This window comes from Diabrotica undecimpunctata, chromosome 5 (assembly GCF_040954645.1).
Source record: "Diabrotica undecimpunctata isolate CICGRU chromosome 5, icDiaUnde3, whole genome shotgun sequence".
Classification (NCBI taxonomy): domain Eukaryota; kingdom Metazoa; phylum Arthropoda; class Insecta; order Coleoptera; family Chrysomelidae; genus Diabrotica; species Diabrotica undecimpunctata.
Window position 1 is genome coordinate 114283560 of NC_092807.1, and position 19241 is coordinate 114302800.

The 19241-nt window shown below is 32.9% G+C and overlaps 1 protein-coding gene across 1 annotated transcript in view; it reads left to right on the forward strand.

Annotated features, from left to right (window-relative positions):
• Positions 1-19241, forward strand: part of REPTOR-BP (REPTOR-binding partner) — a 44097-nt gene that overhangs the window by 19287 nt on the left and 5569 nt on the right. Inside the window, exon 2 of the mRNA XM_072532567.1 lies at positions 17274-17361. Within this exon, the coding sequence (XP_072388668.1) occupies positions 17274-17361 (88 nt within the window). The remainder of the gene's footprint in view (positions 1-17273; positions 17362-19241) is intronic.

The window sequence follows — 19241 nt, forward strand, 5'->3', positions numbered from 1 at the left end:
CATTTAAATCTAAACACTTAACTAAACGTCCAGAGATACATCCGAAACTAGGTCAAGGCCATAATTTTTCGGTAATGGTGTTCCAGGCCTGTAAAACTGACCGAATCAAACCTTTTTTTATCTCGTGGTGCTGCTCGTAGCACTTCAATCTTCATTAGTCCTCATATGTTTTCAATGGGGCTAAGATCTGGAGATGCTGCTGGCCACGGAATTGTTGCAAATTCGTGTTCTTGCATCCAAGATTGAGTATAAACAGAAGTATGGCATCTTGCATTATCTTGCTAAAAACGATACCTCTGGATATAAAACATGAGACTTTTCAAAAAGAAAACCATTTAGGATGTCACAATATTTCGCACTATCAACAGTACCATTAACTATGCAGAGAGGTGTAGCGCCACGCTGAGATATTTCTCCCCAAACCATTATTTTAGTGGGAAATTTGGAAATTTTAACGGTTACATTTTCTCTTGATAGGACTTTTAGATGCTTTGCACCAAGCTGGAAACAAGTTTCATCAGATATAAAGACATTATTAAAATTATCTTCTCGAAAACGTTGACAAAAATCTATTCTTCTTTTCCTTTGCAGAGGGGTCATTGTAGGAAAGCATTTAAAGTATTTCCGCGAATCTTACGCGGTCTACCCAAAACTGGTCTATGTCTCATATCTACGACATTTTTTATCCTCTTTATTGTCTCATACATTGCCCTTATTGCGAGTTCAGTCAATTGCACTAATTTTTTAACGTTTCGGACACTCTTTCTATACAAATATTCCACCACTTTCCTTTTTTCTACTTGTGACATTATTTCACAAATCTTAAGTCTGTTTACAAACAACAATATTTGACAGATGGTGTCATACGATATTGTCCATAATCTACTATCGGCACAACCTACTTGATGCATTACTTTTGTCTTAAAATGTTACAAAGAGGAAATTTATTAAAATTAGGAAAAATATAAAATTCCGGATACTTTCTAGACGGACTATATATAGTTCAAGTATGTATAGACATACTTGAACTTCATTCAAGTATGTATAGACATACTTGAACTTGACCATACTTTGATGGTACCTTTAGTTTCTGTCGCAGTATTTTTATGTGCCGTATTTTATAGTCCTTTAAAGTACACTTTTATTACTATTTATTGCCAATAAAACGTGATGATTTATCGTCTTTTTATTATGTTGTGTAGTTTGCCGTAATAATTTGATATAACTGAAAAACATAAATAGACATTGCGATTTTAGTTCATTATAAAAATTAAGACGTAGGATTACGACTAATTATATTCCAAAATGACCATTAAACAGAACGTGCTTAATTGGAACTATGGCTAGTTGTTTTGTTTACGATACGTTTTTTTTTTCTTCTGTAATTTATATACAATTGTTATAATTAGATGTAGCTGTTGGCTGTGCCATTTTCATAGACAATATTCAAGATTATTTTCAGTACAAATTAAAATCAGATTGCTCAATATTCACAGCTGAATTGGGACACAGCTTCTCTAAACACATATATACCAACAGACTAATTGTAGATGCGCTTGAAAAGCTAAGGATCCTAACTTCTCTAAAAAGAATTGTTAACTTTGTGTGTGTTAAGGGTCACTCTAATATTCCAGACAATGAAAAAGTAGACCATTTGTCTAAAGACGCTACTTTAGTGGTATAGAATACAACGAGTTGCCCAAATGGGATTTAGTTTCAGCTAGGAAGAAACATGTTAGACTTAATTGGGAAATTGAGTGGCAATCCTTTACTAACAGTAGCAAAAATACATACTGCAGTATATATCCAACTCATCCATCTACTCCCCCAAATGACAGAAACTCCATCTCTCGGAAAATTTATGCTATGTACGTTAGATGCCTTTTTAGATATGCTACATTAAACGCTTACCTATATAAAATAAAACTTTCCGAAACTAATATATGTGAATGTAATGGCAGTTATGACGACCTTAACCACTGGATGTTTCAATGTCGGTATAAATCAAGAAGCCATAAAATTTTTATTTCAAGCCATCTCCCAACAAAAAATCATACTGCCGCAGAACGGTGCTTCTATTCTCTATTTAGATTATTAGATCGATTTTATGGGCATTTTTCAAACGTACCAAACGGAAAATCTAAACTGCTTTTTTTAGTGTTGTGTGAATCAGAAATGGTAGGACATTAGTTGTTGTATTTCTCATTGTCTTTCCTTTTATGTCATTTACCTTTAACCGTTTACTTAGGTAAACGGTTCAATTGAAATCATATTTCAATCAATCACATAGAACATGAAAGATCTTTTGTGTATTTCCGTTAAATTATTCGTCATCCCTCATGCTCGCTTATTGGATCTTTTTTGGTCCTTGCCGAGCTTCATCTGGATGTTGCTACCTACATATCTGCAGATCTTTGCACCTATGGCTTGTAATGGTATCTAGATCCACCAAGATGTTTGCGGCAGTTTTGTTTGTTGGTTCCTGGTGCATTATCGACCTATGATAAGCTAGGGAATGGATGGTTACTCCCGTCAGAGCCCCACATGCCCAGAGAATGCTAATGAGACCTGAATGACCACGACGAAGGAGCTCTCCGCCACAAGTGCTATGAGACTAGTAGACCATACTCTTTTAACATTAAATATCGATCGAGGGCATGCAACCAAAAAATGTGAAATTCTTGAATAAAATTGTTGTATGGAAACACAGACCATTATATTCTTTGTAATTACATTAATCTATCCAAAAACAGACAGAGACAGAGTATCAAATACAATAATTAGGAGAAAAACTGGTGTTACTGACGCAGTTCAAAGGAATACAACATTGAAATGGAACTGGGCGGGGCATGTTGCCAGATTAAAAGATGGAAGGTGGACGAAAAAAATTCTGGAATGGAGACCTAGACACGATGCTTATCGTAATCGAGGACGTCCTCCAACAAGGTGGTCAGATGACATCAAGCGCATTCAGCACAACTGGATTCAGTGTGTTCAAGATAGAATGCATTGGAATTATTTACGGGAGGCCCATGTCCAGCTGTGGACTCAAAACGGCTGATGATGATCCAAAAACAAAAGAAATCTAAAAAGAAATAAATTAGGAAAGACAGCCTTGTATGTACATACTTAATCCAGGAAGTTTAAAAATTAAAAACTTAGTTACTTTATTATTCCCTTTATGCGCTGTATTATTCATAATAGACCCCCTACATGATCTAGTTCGTTGAGACCAGGTTGTTAAGGAGCTTTTAAAAAAAGTCTTCTATTAAAAACAAAGCTTTTTGACTGTTCTAGGCTTGTGTGACTCACCCTGTACATTTAAATATATTTTAAAAAGAGCATATTTATATATAAAAGTCGACTAGTCTCTGCGTTTTTTATCATATCATGATTATTCTCTTTGCCTTTATCCCTATGCGGGGTCGACTTCCCTAATTACATTTCTCCACAAGTTTCTATCTCGAGTCATATCAATATTAATACCCTTACCGACATGTCCTGCCTAAGCGTCTCCCCAGGCCTTTTTTGATCTTCCTCTCCTAGTACTTCCAGTCTCAGCGTTTTTTAGAATTGTTTGAAATAAGGACAGAAACAATTTTATTCCATAAATGATTTCCACCCTATATATAGGAATGAAGTTTTTTGAAAAATATTTGTTTTATTTCTTGACGAGTGTCTTGTATACTGAACATTTACTACGGGAAGCAAGCAGGAATCAGTTGAGAATCATAACAGGCTACTCTACTGGACATTCAAGTCCGGCCAGGGGACTCCTGCATATATTGAGACTATTCCATACTTTGCGTGACTGCGAATCACACAATTGCAGCGGCAATTACATTTAAAAAAAAAATTATAAATAGAAAACACATCCTTCTCTTTTTATAATTTTGAACCTTAAATTTGGAAACAACGCTGATTATAAAAGTAATTATTTTTAGTACCTAATTACCGAAGATTATCTGTATTTGGCGAAAACGTTTTAGAAAATTTTTTTGCGTCGATTCAATACACGTGTATCACTCCACGACTCCACAGATATTTTTTCGCCGTGGCAACACAGCATGTGCGTTCTAATATTCGACGAGCAGTCTCTCGAAGCTGATTTCCGATACTCTGCTTCTGCTTTGCCGGTCGCGTATTCTGTTGTGTGATTGTTTGGTTGTGTTGTGTGTGGAAGTATTTAACTGCGTGTTGCGCCGGCTTAACTACGCATTTTCCATCGGTAAGCTATTTTAATATTTAATTCTTTGAACTATTCCAATATTATTCTTAAACAGAGCTTTTGCCCACATTCTAAAATTATATTAGATAAATCAAATTGATGCGATAACTGCGTTTCTGTTTGATGCACTTTCTAAAAGGGCATTGTTAAAAACTTTGGAGACGTGACAGTTCTTGCTTTGCAACGCATTTATTGTATTTACATTTCGCCTTGACTGTAAACAATTGGCTTGCATCAATAAAACTGTTTTTGTAGTTTTGAATAATGATTGAATATTGTTTTTTCTATAGTTCTACCTGTTTCGCTGTAGGTGAAGGAAATCGAGTATAAATACGCATTATTTGTTACTGACCAAGGTTTCTACAGCGAACGTTGAGGTTACAGCGTATTACTTCATTATTTATTATCTCTTTTTGAATAAGAAATTATATTTGTTCGCATTGAAAATTATAGTGAAACAGTGAGCACACATAAATTTTGCGTATTTTTCGTATGAAATTATAATGCATTTCAATTAACTGATCAACTTTTGAGAATTTGGAGGAAGTATATATTTTTTTATAAAGAAGTCTTTATAAAATATGATTTTTATTTAATTTTGTCGTTTAAATCGTTAAGGAGGATTTTGAAGTATGTATAAATATTTCCCTCCCACAAGGGTGAACGGTTTTCAACTGTTTTATTTTAACAAGACTTTCCAATGATTTTTATATTCACATTTACCATATTATTACCATCCGTCAGGACGGATTTGCTTGAAAATTTGGATGTAGGTTCCTCTTACCCTCTACTTCACTTTTGGACTTGAGCCCATGGTTATTTTTAATTGAGGAGTGAAAGCCACTCGTTAAAACATACGTTCAAAAAAAAGTCCTAAAATGGATAAATTGTCAAATTTTAAGCAACTTTTGGTCTATAGAGTTTTTTCACCAGGTCAATACTTTTTGAGTTATTTATGAGTGAACATGTTCATTTTTCAAAATAAAAACCACGTTTTCAGACGGTTTTTCACAAATAACTCAAAAAGTATTTTATCGAAAAAAACGTTCTTAGTAAAAATGTATACCTATATTATTATATACATTATATTATATAATAATATAAAAAGACAAAAAATGGTGTACTTAAGAAGTCTGTAGAAACAGAGGTGTAGCTCATGAAAAGTAGGTTCTTATTTGTCAAATTCCAAATTGAAGATTTTCTCGGAAAATAACCAAAAAATGAAGCACGTTTTGGGGAAAACTCATCAAAGATTTTTGGAAAGTGTTTAAAAACTTTTTTTAAGTTTGTAGCATCAAAACTAAGCGAGTTACGCTTAAAATAAAGTTAGTCCCCTTTTTTTGGTAAACATCGTGAAAATCATCCTCTAATTAGCACCCCAAATGAAATTAATCGTTATCGCTTTACAACTTACTTTATTTATGTATTATTTATATGCTATGTAAGTTTCACCGGTTTAAAGTGCTTATTTTTGAAAAAAAAATGTTTATAGTAAACAAAAATTTTTGAAAAAAATTTGTTTTTTAATTTACTTCGTAGCTTAAAAGTTAACCAAGGTATGAGTTAAAAACCAATCACATATTTTAGGAGAAATCAGAAAGCCTATACTGGATCATTGTAAGATACACATATTTGCTATCAAGGCACGGACACACTTTCACCTATCCTTACAAAATAATAAGGGTTGTTTTTTAAGTTGAAATAAAATAAATTCATACAATTTCGATTAAAAAAAATTGTAGGTATTTATAGTTTCAATGAAAAAAAAAATACTACAACTATTCGAATTTCTTCGCGAGGGGTGGTTTTTATAAGGGTATGAATTATGTGATACAAAAATTAAAACATTAAAGAGATCTAAATTTATTGTCACTGTATAATTAAATAATTCCAAACTGCTTGAATTTATAATTATATGATTTTTTTCTAATAGGGGTCGCTTTCACCCCTAAAAAATAAAAAGCAACTAACGCTACAAGAGAGTAAGCTACTAATTTTGAAGTAGGCAAAGTATTTAATAACGTTGTTTTAACACAATAACTAATCTAGGGGGTGAGATTTAGGGATTAAATTGTGATAAAAACTTAAATTATGTTAATTGACATTCATTCACTTCATTAAAAAAGATTTAAATCAATTACCCGCTTAATTTCCAATTTATACGATTTTTTCTAACCGGAGGTAGTTTTCACCCCTAAAAATAAAATGCAACCAAAGAAACAAGTCCAAAAGTGAAGTGGGGGTGAGTAAAACCTAAATCCAAATTTTCATGCAATTCGGTAGGGACACGGAAAATTACACGAAGTCGCCGTATTTCACGTTCAGTTACGGGCCTAAAATTTCAGACTTCATTCAGTCATCCACCTTATGTTTCCTTGTTACTTATTTTTCCGTTTTTTCAAATATGTTCTGTTTCTCTAGAATGATAGTTGTTTCCCGTTATATCTTGTAATTATGTGATTCTCCAATCTTAATTTGTAATTTTGTTGGATTGGTAGTTCAGTCAATTACTTTTCTGGTCCATCTTATGTCTTTCAGTCTCGCTATGTGACCTGCCTAATTCCATTTCAGCTAGGCTATACGTTTGACGACATCACTGATACCTTTTCGACTTTTCCTTAAGTCTTGATTCCTTATTTTGTCTTTTTTTGCCACGCCGAGAATTGATCTTTCCATGCGCCTTTGTACCACTCGCATTTTTAGTGCTGTTGTTTTTGTGAGCGTGAGAGTTTCTGCTCCGTATGTCATAATAGGAAGAACGCATTGGTCAGATGTCTTCCGTTTCATAGCTATCGGGATGTTGCTCTTAAAGATGTCTCTTAGTGAACCATATGCCGCCCAAGCAAGTGTTATTCGTCGTTGAAATTCGCAGGTCTGGTTGTCCTTGCCTATTCTGATTTCATGACCAAGATATATGTACTTTTCTGTCAATTCTACCACTTGTGTTCGCTGGGAACTAAATTTGTCATAAATTTGGTCTTACTGATGTTCATTTTTAGACATATTTTTGAAGATACGTTTTCTAATTCTTGTACCATGGATTGGTAGTAACGGCGTAATATTTTTCTCTTATATATAGATTCTTGGCATTCTTGCTAATATCAACGAATATAGGCGCATATGCGTCTATAGTCGTTGCTAAGAGAGACGCATATGCATCTATATTCGTGGTTAATACTAACAGTTTGTTTTAGACGTCTTGTCATGTTGTCATCTTTTAGTATGGGTGTAGCTCTCCCACTCATAATTTTGACCAACCTTTTAGGATCATGGACGTAAAGGTGGTGTTAGGTGCTCATGCTGGGAGTCCTTTATCTTCATTATAATACGCCTAGCAACAACCATAGTTTAATGGAAATTCAAAAAAATTTGGGGATAAACAAAAAAAGTTTGAAAACTGTTTATACATTATAAATACTTTTGATGCCATCATGAGTATATTGCACGGAATAATTTATGATGCCAAAGACATCGCGATATAATAACATTGTTATGGGGACTTGGGCTGGTTTTCCCCCTTATGCTAGGGTATGGTTTTTATAGGTTTTAACTTTTCTATATTCAGTTGATCATCAATATTATTAGGGGTGCTGCAGGCCTCAGAGAGCCTCGATTTTCCCCTGACCAAACCGTTCTGTTACGGCTTAGATTGTCTATTTGCGTTGGGAGCACCCATCTTCTCTGCATCTTGCGTCACCTCGTGTCTAAGCACGTTAGCTTTAGTCTTTCTTGTTTGTTGTCGATTTTGTAGGGTAGAGAAATATAGTTTTTAAATTTAAATTTAATGTCTTCTTGAATGAAGGCTCACCTTCATTTGCTTGAATTTGTCTATCGTACAAAGAGGATGGTTAGCCCACTCTTGCATTCTTTTACGTATTTATGTATTGAACAATTTTGGCCTATTCCACAATTTCGTGGGTTAGCCCATTCTTGTTTTCAAATTTTTGTTATTTTCTATAATGCAAAATCACCTTACTGGAGAGATTTATGTTATAATATCCGGAAATGTTGGTTAGACCGGTTTTGCTTTAAAACTTTAGGTCGTTAGAAGTGATTGAAATCTATAACTCAATTATCAACAAAATGTTGGTTAGCCCACTCTTGCTCTCATAGCCTCAATTATGAAAAAGTCTGTTAGATCTGCTATTTTGTTAGGATCAGTTGGCTAGTATGTTTGCTTCCCTGTGGATATAGCTTCACATTCCCAAATTGTGGTTATGGATAAATGAAACTTGTAAAGGATATACAATATGGATTTGTATATATAGTATTGAAATTATTTTCTTATGGCATTTTTATGTTATCTACTAGTTTAATGGGAAACAACAACAATTTTGGGTGAAAATACGTTTATCTTCATGTTTCGATTTCCACTTCGTACTTTCTCTTTGGGAACGTATTTTCAATAAACACTAGCCATTTTTTTTTATCGTATAGATATAGAAAAATATAGGTTTTAAATCGCAGGATAATACTATACAATTAAAAAAAATGTCGCGTAATTTAGAAAAGGTAAACTGGTTTTAAAAACGTAAAAGTTAAGGAATTTAAAAAACGGCTAGACATAAACATATTATGTAGGTAGACGTCTCTAAATCAGGTTTTAAGTATTGAATTTTGTTTTTTTCAATTTTATATAAAAAAAGATATAAATAATAGTCGTGAGCTTTCAGAAGTTCTAGGTCGGATCATTAATTTTTGAGCCGTCGTCGTCTTACATTTTCTTTAGTGTTATTTAATTAATAACTATTATTTAATTAAAGATTAAAAATTAAAAATGTATAGGAGTGATAATGAAAAATGAAAATATTTTTTTTATCAAAACTCATTGTAATAGATTAGTAATATTAACAAAACCAGCTTATATATTTTAATTCTAAATTACACAAAAGAAAAATTAATAAAAATGTAATGTCATAAAAATGTGTGGAAAAACCGATCCAAGTCCAGTTCTGGTTAAAAGCCTGCAACTAAAAGAAGAATTTATATAAGCTGTAGAGAAAGAAACGTGCATTAACCCCTTCGCTGCCAAACTTCATTTTTTAAATTTTATAACGCCTACAGGTCAATTTTATGTTTTGAACTTGAAAAATATTCAAAAAATTCTAAAACTCTTCACAATAGCCCTGGGTCTAAAAATTTTTTTGTTCCAATATTGGAACATGGTCATAAGTATGTAATAAAAAATCAACAACGTCAATTTAAACTTAAACATTTATTGATAAAAAAATGTTAACATTTTGAGAAGATCTATTTATTTTTTTCACGAAAAGATTTGAAACAATTATTAATAGGATATACATTAGTTTTACAAATAACGTATCCAAAAGTTGTGTTTGTTTTACAAATTTTGCATTTGTTTTGTTTTAACCCTCCATCACTCACGTGTTAGATTTTATCTAACATATGGGTATAGGTCAAATAAATGAGTCATTAGTACGTGTTGGTTAAGTTTATTGGCTATTAACTCACAAAAAACGATAAACTTATATTTTTTTACAAAACTGCAAAAAAACTACTAGGTAAACTAAAAAAATATACACATTACCCTAGAACAAAACAAAAAGGAAATAAAATCAGATTTTTTCCTCTTCTAGGCAATGGTTGCAAGTAAAATTTGTTAAACCAGTGTGCTCTTTACCTATCGGCAACTTACAGTTAGTACAATAATGTTGGGTAAACCTGTTCTTCCTTAGAGGGCAAAAAGAACATCTTGGTTTTATAGTTGGAGTTGCCCCTTGAGAAACTGATGGCTTGTTTCGGTTATATTTTGGATCCTGCGTTTCAACTGAAAAGGCAGATGTGGGATATTGGAACGTGGTTGAAGATGGGACATTAAAAGTTGCTTGCCAGCTCCGCAATGTAGCTTCTTCGAGATGTTACAATATTAGTGTTATTGTTGTAAATTATTTGGCTGTTTATAGTTGAAATATTTAGTAGTCTGCAAAAAACAGTGAAGTCCAGCGATTGCTAAATCGAGTCACCGAGTATTCTGCCTTCATTTTATCAACAACATCCACTCCGCCTTTTGTGAGGTTGTAATCAGGAATAATCTCTGGCTACATGGTATGCTCTTTGCTGTTTTCATCAATGAAACCATCGCTGATGCAAACATGCTACTACATAAAGGTCTTCCTTTTACGTTTGTTAACTCAGGGGGAATGTGTTGTTTGTTTTTCCGTAAAGTACCTATCGCTGTCAAGCAATGGTCGTTCAATAAAGAGTTGGCTAAGGGTACAGAGGAAAAGTAATTATCCGTAGTTACATTTCGACCGGTTCCACTTATGGGTCGTATAAGTCTTTTTACTACACTAGATGCATCGTTGGGTAGTTGATATGGTACTTCAGGTTGTTTACAAGGGTAAATTTCGAGATTTTGTGTGAAAAATGTTTTAGCGTCCACCAAGGCATAAATCTTGATTCCGTATTTCACTGGCTTATTGGCTATATACTGCCTAAATTTTCGTCGACCACGGAAAGCTTCCAACTGTAATGAATTTTATTTAACTGCTTTCTTTATTTAATTTATAATGTCTTTATTAATTTATTATATTGTTCCTACTTTAATTTATTAAAAAGCACGATAATTTATATAAGTTTATTAATCACTAAAAATACATAATTTATTTAAAGGCGAACGTAACAATTAAATCGCGACCGCGAATCTTCAAAACTAACTGTTCCTCCATATAAAAAATGTTTTATTTATATACATAAATCGCCGTTATCTCGAAAAGTCTTAAACCTTCTTGAGTAGACTGGACGGCGAAAACGGTAAGGGCAAACTGGATTTCCCATCGACTCGCCTCGAACTTTGTTTTTATAGCGTCATGTGTCAGGTAGAAATGATCTAGAAAAGACTCGAATGAATAGCATATCAGTAATAAACATATTTACCGTTTTTGGGTCAGAATTTATCGTAACACAACATTACATATATGGTCACATAGAACCCAGGAGTGTATGCAGCTAAACAGTTAATGACAAACATTTCATATATTTCTCGAATGGGTGCAAGATTATTAACTGCCGAATTTTCTTACCTCTTAGTGGCTTGAATTATTTGGTGAAATCTTTTCTTGGACATAGTAGCTGCAAAAAATATCTGGAGCTTTGCCATATAATTTCCAGAGTTCATCAGTATTTAAACGTTGCGCTCTCTTTACCCCAGCAAGGAACAAAAGTCCGATAAATGCTTACATTTCCTCGTAGTCAACAGCAGGACAATCCCCAGAGCGAGTATAAAACACTTTCATCATATCCAGTTTTTGATTTGTATATTTTACAATATTGATCATAGCATCCGAGAAAAACAATTTCCTGCATTCTAATATGGTTTTGGCGCCTTTTGCTTTTACTTTTACCCCAGATAAGTTCGTAACAATATTACAAGCTTTGGCCTTACCTTTGGGAGTGTGTTTCTTATGTTTCAACCATGGTGTTTTATCTTTGCCATAAAATCTTGGATAACCATCATCTTGGCCGCTTTCTTCCATGGCACCTTCAGGATCACTGGGTAGATCTGGTGTAGACTGCTCAGAATCTGTATTGTGGATACTGTGTTCAGAACGAACATCACTTAAGTCCTTATCAGAATCTAGTGGTTCCACATCGCTAACTATCTCTTCATACCATTTTAGTAACTGGTTTTCCATTTTATTGTCCATATTTACTTGCAATAAACCAAAATAGCGCTTATAATAAAGGATGTTCAGCAATCGATAGGTATTTCACTAAAAATCTTACCTTTTATGATAATATAACTTTTTTTAAGTGATCTCTCTAAAAATCAACACACGCCAACACTCGCGTAGTTAGTCTGCTGTCTGCTATAAGATAATAGGTACTCCCACCATTATTTAACATAGTCTTATTCCAGTCTTGATAGGAGTATTCCTGGTTGCAGAACCCAAAAGAAGCAATATTTCGAAAATTATGGCGAAATATTTAAAAATGTTAAATTTTTTCTAACGGTGCGAGTGATGGAGGGTTAAGGAAATTAGGTAATGCAGAACCGATATATTTTGTTAAACAGATCCTGGAATTTTTCGTGAAAGATCTAGTGAAATCCCAACCAGCCAACTGATTTACAGGTAAAAATGGATTCGCAATACGGTTTCTTACACAATAAGAGTAAATTAAAAAACGCAATGACTTCAGCGTCATTCCATAAAATCGTTTGTCGAGTTCTTTGCAATGCTGAACTATTTCGTTTTCTTGTATCTTGGTTAGAACTGCTTTAAATCTGCCTAAAGACTGGGCACCATTTCCTTTTTTCAACCTTTGCCGTAGTGTCGCTTTATGAAATCCCACTTTTTTTGCTGTCTGACGTATAGAAACGCCATTATTAATAAGTACACGAGCTTCGCACAAAATAACTCCTGTCAAAGGCTTGCGCTCTGATTTTCTTTTGTAGTTTCTGGAAAACAGGAACCAAGATTTAGATGAATTATTGAATATTTAATTCCGAAATTAGTAGAAACAAAATTAATTTATGATAATGGGGAAAATACGCATTCATAATTTTGTCCCATAACTCTCTTGTATTTTTGCCCCATTCGGCAATACTGTCAAAACAATCTGTTGAGATTTTAGGGACCTAACCTTAATCGAAAACTCTTAACATAATAACCCACAATGAAGCAAAGAAAACACCCGAATAAACTAATTCAACGAAAAATGAGAATTTGATTTCATCACAACTTAAAATATTGAAATATTGAAAAAGAAACTGGTACTGATACGAAAGAGCCCCAGCCGTCGTCAAAATCAGAATAGTCAGTAATTTCACCTTCAGACATTATTCCCTTCTCAAAAATTAAGATAAAAAGGAAACGAACCAGGAAAAGTTTGAAGTCAACCCTACTAACATCGACACCTAATAAAGAGCAACTTTTAGAACAAGAAGAAAAGGAAACAGAAAAAGAAGAGAAGAAGAGGAAAGCATTACTGAAGAAGCAAAAGATCAAATCTCAAAGTGCTAAAGTTCGTGCTAGAAAAAAGGAAAATTCGTGCTGTCAGTTGTGTTCTAGATTAACGGATTAACGTTTTGTATTTTACGTTTGGTTTTTTTTCAATAAAGATTTGTTTCAGATTATACATTTTGGTCTTGGGGCACTTGCGTAGTACTGCCCCATTTGTAGGGACAAGAGTACGCAAATGAAGATTTTTAAAAACTTTTTTTTTTCATTTATCAGTGAACTTAAAGAACTAGGTACTGTCTTTACTTTAAATGGAAAAACAATATGTAAGCTCTCCCGTAATATCATTGGGAAAGTTCTAAACTGTTATAATTTCTGAAGACGATAGATCAAGAAACTGCGTGTTTTTGCCCACAGCTACCCTAAAGAAGCTACAATATAATGCTTTTTTCATAAAAGGTACCTTTTACAAAAGGTATTTCAAAAATTAAAAGTAGCGAAAAATTCACGTTTTTGGACGTAATCGTTAATTTTGCATTAACTATTGGGTAAAATTTCATGTAGCACAGCTCAAATTAAAGCTTTTTTTATGAACTTTCATTCATAATTGTGCTCATTTCATCCTAAGATATTGATTTGATACAATAAAAATAATCAAAAACACCGTTTTTGTACCTTAAAAGCTCCACAAAAAAAAAATAACCAACAGTTTGAAGTTGCGAATACTCGGAGGTGGCTCCAGGCGTTACATTTCATAACGCTGTGCTGGTTTTAAAAATTCACTAATTAATGCGCAAAATTATTCATCTTTGTCTCTACAAGTTAGACAATAATACTTCTACATTAAAAACTACGTAGAACTACTACCTGTTTTTAAATGTATCAACTAAACACTTAAATTTATGGGCTAAATTTATGTGTTCAAAGCAATTATCTTAATTGAATATTTTAGTCTAGAGTTAAAAGAATGTTTATTTAAAATAATTTAAAGTGATAAGCAAAGTCGATTTTGCATGTATATTGTCTATCTAACATCCACTTTTCTAAGTAATGGACTAAAATAATTCCGTCGGATCCCTGAACATAGCCTTTTCTTCTGATGAAACAGTTTCTGCCTTTTATTTGTGAAAGGAAACCTTTGGTTTGATTTCTGAAATATACATGTTTCATAGACGGTTGTGGTAAATCTCAAAAAAATGTTCGATGCTTTGGTGGACTTTTTCACTACGTAGTTGATCATCTCTGCCCATACACGTTTAAATTATGTATCCCAGTTTTAACCATTGCAAATGAAGAAGCGGGTTGTAATAGTGTTGAATTCCGCTATGCTTTGATTTCGTTTGGTATTATGGTAATTTATTTTTTGTCACTGTATACAAAATTAACTCCACTTCGGTACCAAGTTGTTCTTTGAAGTGCTTAAGCCATCTGCTTTGTATTGCGTCACAGGTACTAACTGTCCATTTTTGTTCCTATACAGGGTGGTCCTTAAGTAATTGTACAAAAAGAAACGGTAGATTCTACACTTTAAAATATTACGATTTAAGCCAAATTGCTTTAATAAAATGTTGATATTAAGAAAGATACAGGGTGTTAAAGTGCAAAATAAAAGTGTTATTTTTTGCTATAACTTTTATGTTTGTAAACATTTATGTATAAAAATTTACAACTGGGTACTTTTAAATATGAGAAATTATAATCTGATGCAGACTTTGATGTAACTGATAGAGGGCGCCACTTGTGCTACATATGTGGTATAAATTTGCCCGTAACTTTTTTGCTCTTTAAGTTACCTGTATTTGGGATAAAAAATATTAAAGATACATTATTTTAACAAAAAAAGGTATACTTGTTAATAACTTCAAATCTCAACAGTTTTCGAGATAATCGCATTTTAAAAATCAGCTGCATAATTCTGATCTAAGGCAATTACTCCAGGCAATGAAGAAAAAATAGACAAAAACATTAATACTTCTGAATTTTGGTACAAAATACCTTTAACTAAAGTTAATAGTTAACGAAATATTAAATAAAATAAATATATCAGCAGGATAATTAATAATAGGATTTGACAAATTAACAGAATAATAGGATTTTACATCAATCATTTTACGTTTTACGTTAAATTAAAGTCATAATCAAAAAATTTTCTTTACAAACCAAATTAAGAAATAATTTAACTAGATAACATAACTTTTTGTCAAAATAAGTGTTCGATATGTCCACCAATTTCTTTAATTCATTTGTCAATATATTCCATAAAAGATCGTCTCATATTAAATAGTATCATTGGTCCTAAAGAAACTGCTGCAGTATTTATTTCTTCCCATAGTTGGTTGCGAATGTTTATGAGATTCTTATAGACACGTTGTTTTAATGCGCCCCATACACCAAAATCAAGCGGATTAAATTCGGGGCTAACGAACTAATATTATGCTGAACTCAATTGCCTGTGTGTTTACTATATTTATAACAATATCGGTTATTAGGACAACGATGATGTTTTTGTAAAATTGCTGAGTCTTTCAGGTTAGATTTGTAGCAAAAGTATTATGAAACAGGACACATGTGTGTTATTCAATACCTGTGCTTTGTCCTAATAAAAATGGGTAAACAATTTACGTAATGAACAATAAGTATTCTTATTCAATATCTCATCACATTGCCAAGGAATATGACTACCACGACCAATCCAACGTTCAGAAAAGTTGTATTTAAGTATGTTCTAACTGCCTTCTCTCTAGAATGTGGTTGTGTACCATCTTGCATAAACCACATATTTTGGGGTTTCAGCATTTTACAATAGAGAAAAAGTAATACAACGCCATTATAGAAACTTAAGAAGCGATAACAAAGCGAAATTGTAAACATGATGACGGCCAACGTCTGAATACGGATACGGCACCTAAAGAAGAAGATGAAATATCTTTTTTCCAATAAGACATTTAGCATATATAACAAAGCATTTTGTGATGTTACATTATCATCTTTAAGTTGTTTTAATAAGAATGAACTATGAATTATTATGCTTATCTACAGGTATTCAGTGCTTTACCGCACAAATATCAAACTAAGAATTATTGTGCAGCTGACTTATAAAATAAGTTTATCTCGAAAACGGTTAAATTTTAAGGTTACTAACAATTATATCTTTTCTTTGTAAAAATAATGTATCTTTAATATTTTTTAACAAAAATAGACCTAACTTAAAGAGCAAAAAAGTTAAGCGCAAATTTATGCCACATATGTAGCATATGTGGCGCCCTCTATTAGTTACATTAAGGTAAGTATAAAATTATAATTTATGATACTCAAAAGCATCCAACTGTAAATTTTTGTCCAAAAATTTGTACAAACGTAAAAGTTATAGAGAAAAATAAAATTTTAAATTTCCACTTTAACACCCTGTATTTTTCTTAACATCCACATTTTATTAAATCAAGTTAGCTTAAATCGTAATATTTTAAAGTGCAAAATCTACGGTTTCTGTTTGTACAATTACTTAAGGACCACCCTGTATACACATCGTCATCTGTGGTTTGAATTCTTCTACTGTCTTACTTAGGATGTTATAAAACGTTCTAGTTTCATTTTTTCCCTTTAGTAATTGAAACTCATACATAATCTGGTTTTCTAAAGTCCGCTTTTTTCTTCGATGCACGCCTTTTTCTTTTTTCCTGAATTATTTGTACGTTTGCTCTCTTACTGCCTGTATATACCTAGTCTGTATTCTGTGATTTTATGCGTAACCTCTAACGGTGTGATAAAATCTTGTAGTTGATAAATAGTCTAATCGTCATAGGTTTGATCTCTAAAAACGAGACGAACAAATTGGAGTTTGCTGCGGATATCAATTTTGGGATCCCAAAAAAGTTTGCCACGCCTACCCACGTAGGCGGGAAAACGGAAAATATCTATCCACAAAACAATAAAGAAAAGTATTACATAAAAACGACAAACTAAAGATGTGCCAAGTGCCTCCCTATTCTTTAATTATCTGGATTTGGTTTTTACCTCTTCTTAAATCTCAGCTATTTTTGTTTAATAATCTAGTCTAATATTTAAAAGCATAGTTAAATTCTCTAATGAACTTACAAATAATCACAGTACTTTTTTAATTACAGGAAGGGCCTGCCCGTAAGGAATCAGGAAAGCGGGGACGAAAGCCAGGCAGGAAATCGGCTGAAAAAGTGGACATGAAAGCCAAATTGGGTGAGTGCTATATTTTCACAGCTCTCTAAACTAGTTGTAGACAGAGTTGTGAAAGTCAACTACAGATTGCTTTAAAATCAAAAATGTAAACGAACGCTGCAAATAAGTTTAGTTGAAAATTTGTAATAGAAAAAAGAGGTACTCTTCTGCTAATTATTATCACCGTAACATTCCTTGTCCCTCGGCAAGAAGATAAATAAACTATCGTAAAACTTCACTAAATTTGGGTCAATAGTGTCTCTGATCATAAAACACTTCGGCTTAAGGTTGACTGAGCTAAAACGGCAAAGGTATTTACAGAATACAAAGGCTGATGTCTGCGGTCAGGTACATCAAACGGGGACTGTTCCCACACAATTGTCGCGTATCCCAGCAGGTAAAGATGAAACTAGAAATTTCAGATAGACGCTAGAAGCCGCACGATTCGGATTACAAATTTCAGTAATCAAAGACAATAATTTGTACTTTGATTGTCTCAATCACAATAACAGGGCGTTGTATTAACAGATCTACAGCAAGACAACGGGGCACACAGAATTGACATCAAAGTCAATAATAATAATGGATAATTTAAATCAGAGGGACAGTTACAAGATAAATGGATAATATAAGTAAATTAACTACCGCCTGGTCGAACTGACTCGTTCGGGAGCTGCCACACAAATGAAGTGAAGTGAGATATTTCGGTAGGCCTTAAATTTTGATCCAAAGAGGGGGAATTCCGATGCTCACACAAGATTAGCCCTAATTATAAATTAGGATAGAGAACCGTTTTGAATCAAAGGGACTTTCTTTTTTAACGATATGTTGCGAGAGAAAACACAGCGGTGGCCATATGAATAGCTTTAGTAAACGGGCAAAGAATTCATTGAATAAGTTCTTGGACGATAAGGGCTCGCGAGCAGACAACGCAAGCAAGCAATAGGGATGTTCACTAATTTTTAAATATTGTTAAATTCAATAGGTTATAACATATATAAAAACATAGCAAACATAAAATTATTTAAAAATATATATTTCTTAAGATAAATCAATTCTTAATTTCAATTCTGATGGAGGCTAGAAAAACAGCTCCTCGCAGCGAGGCTACGGTGTGTGACGTCAGCAGTCGTATCGACAACTTGTTTTGTATACGTATTTACGAAGTGTGACCAGTTCTTTAAGTATTTAATCACCGATAATGAAGCCAAATAAGTGGTGTTTTGTTCCTGGGTGTCTAAATACATCTAAAAACAATTCTGAGAAGATTTTTATTATAGTTCCAAATAATTTAACACCATATTCACTTAAAATTGTCAAACCACAGGTTTTTATATCTGTACCTCGGAGGGATACAACACTATGTCCATTTTTTCAATTTTGACACTTACAGACTAATAATTAACTTTGATAACTTTATTTAAAAGAATAGAGCACTAGGTCCTAAACCATTTGCTGATAAAGAAAGTGACCTTTAAAAGAACACCAAGGCCATTTTTACTTAGAGGGATAAAACACCATGTGGACTTAATGTTTTGTCCCTCTAAGCATTTGAATTACCGCCGCGCATATCTCTATGATGAGAGGTAGACTGTTAGTGATCTAATAATACTTTTGCCATTTATGGTGTGTTTACAGTGGTTTGTTACTAATAATAAGAACAATGAAGCATAATTCTCGTAGGAGAAAAAAAGTTCTGCGAATTCTTCTACTGAATTTACAGATAAGCTACCTTTTTGCTCATTATTTTTAAATTATTAAAAAGCATAACCTCAAAAGGGTAATGTAGTGATTTGATACCAACCTTAGACTAGAAATATTATTAAATCTTTTACAACCAATATTATACGCCTTGTTTAATTTCAGAATCAAATAATACACCAAGCAATGATGTTTTAAAT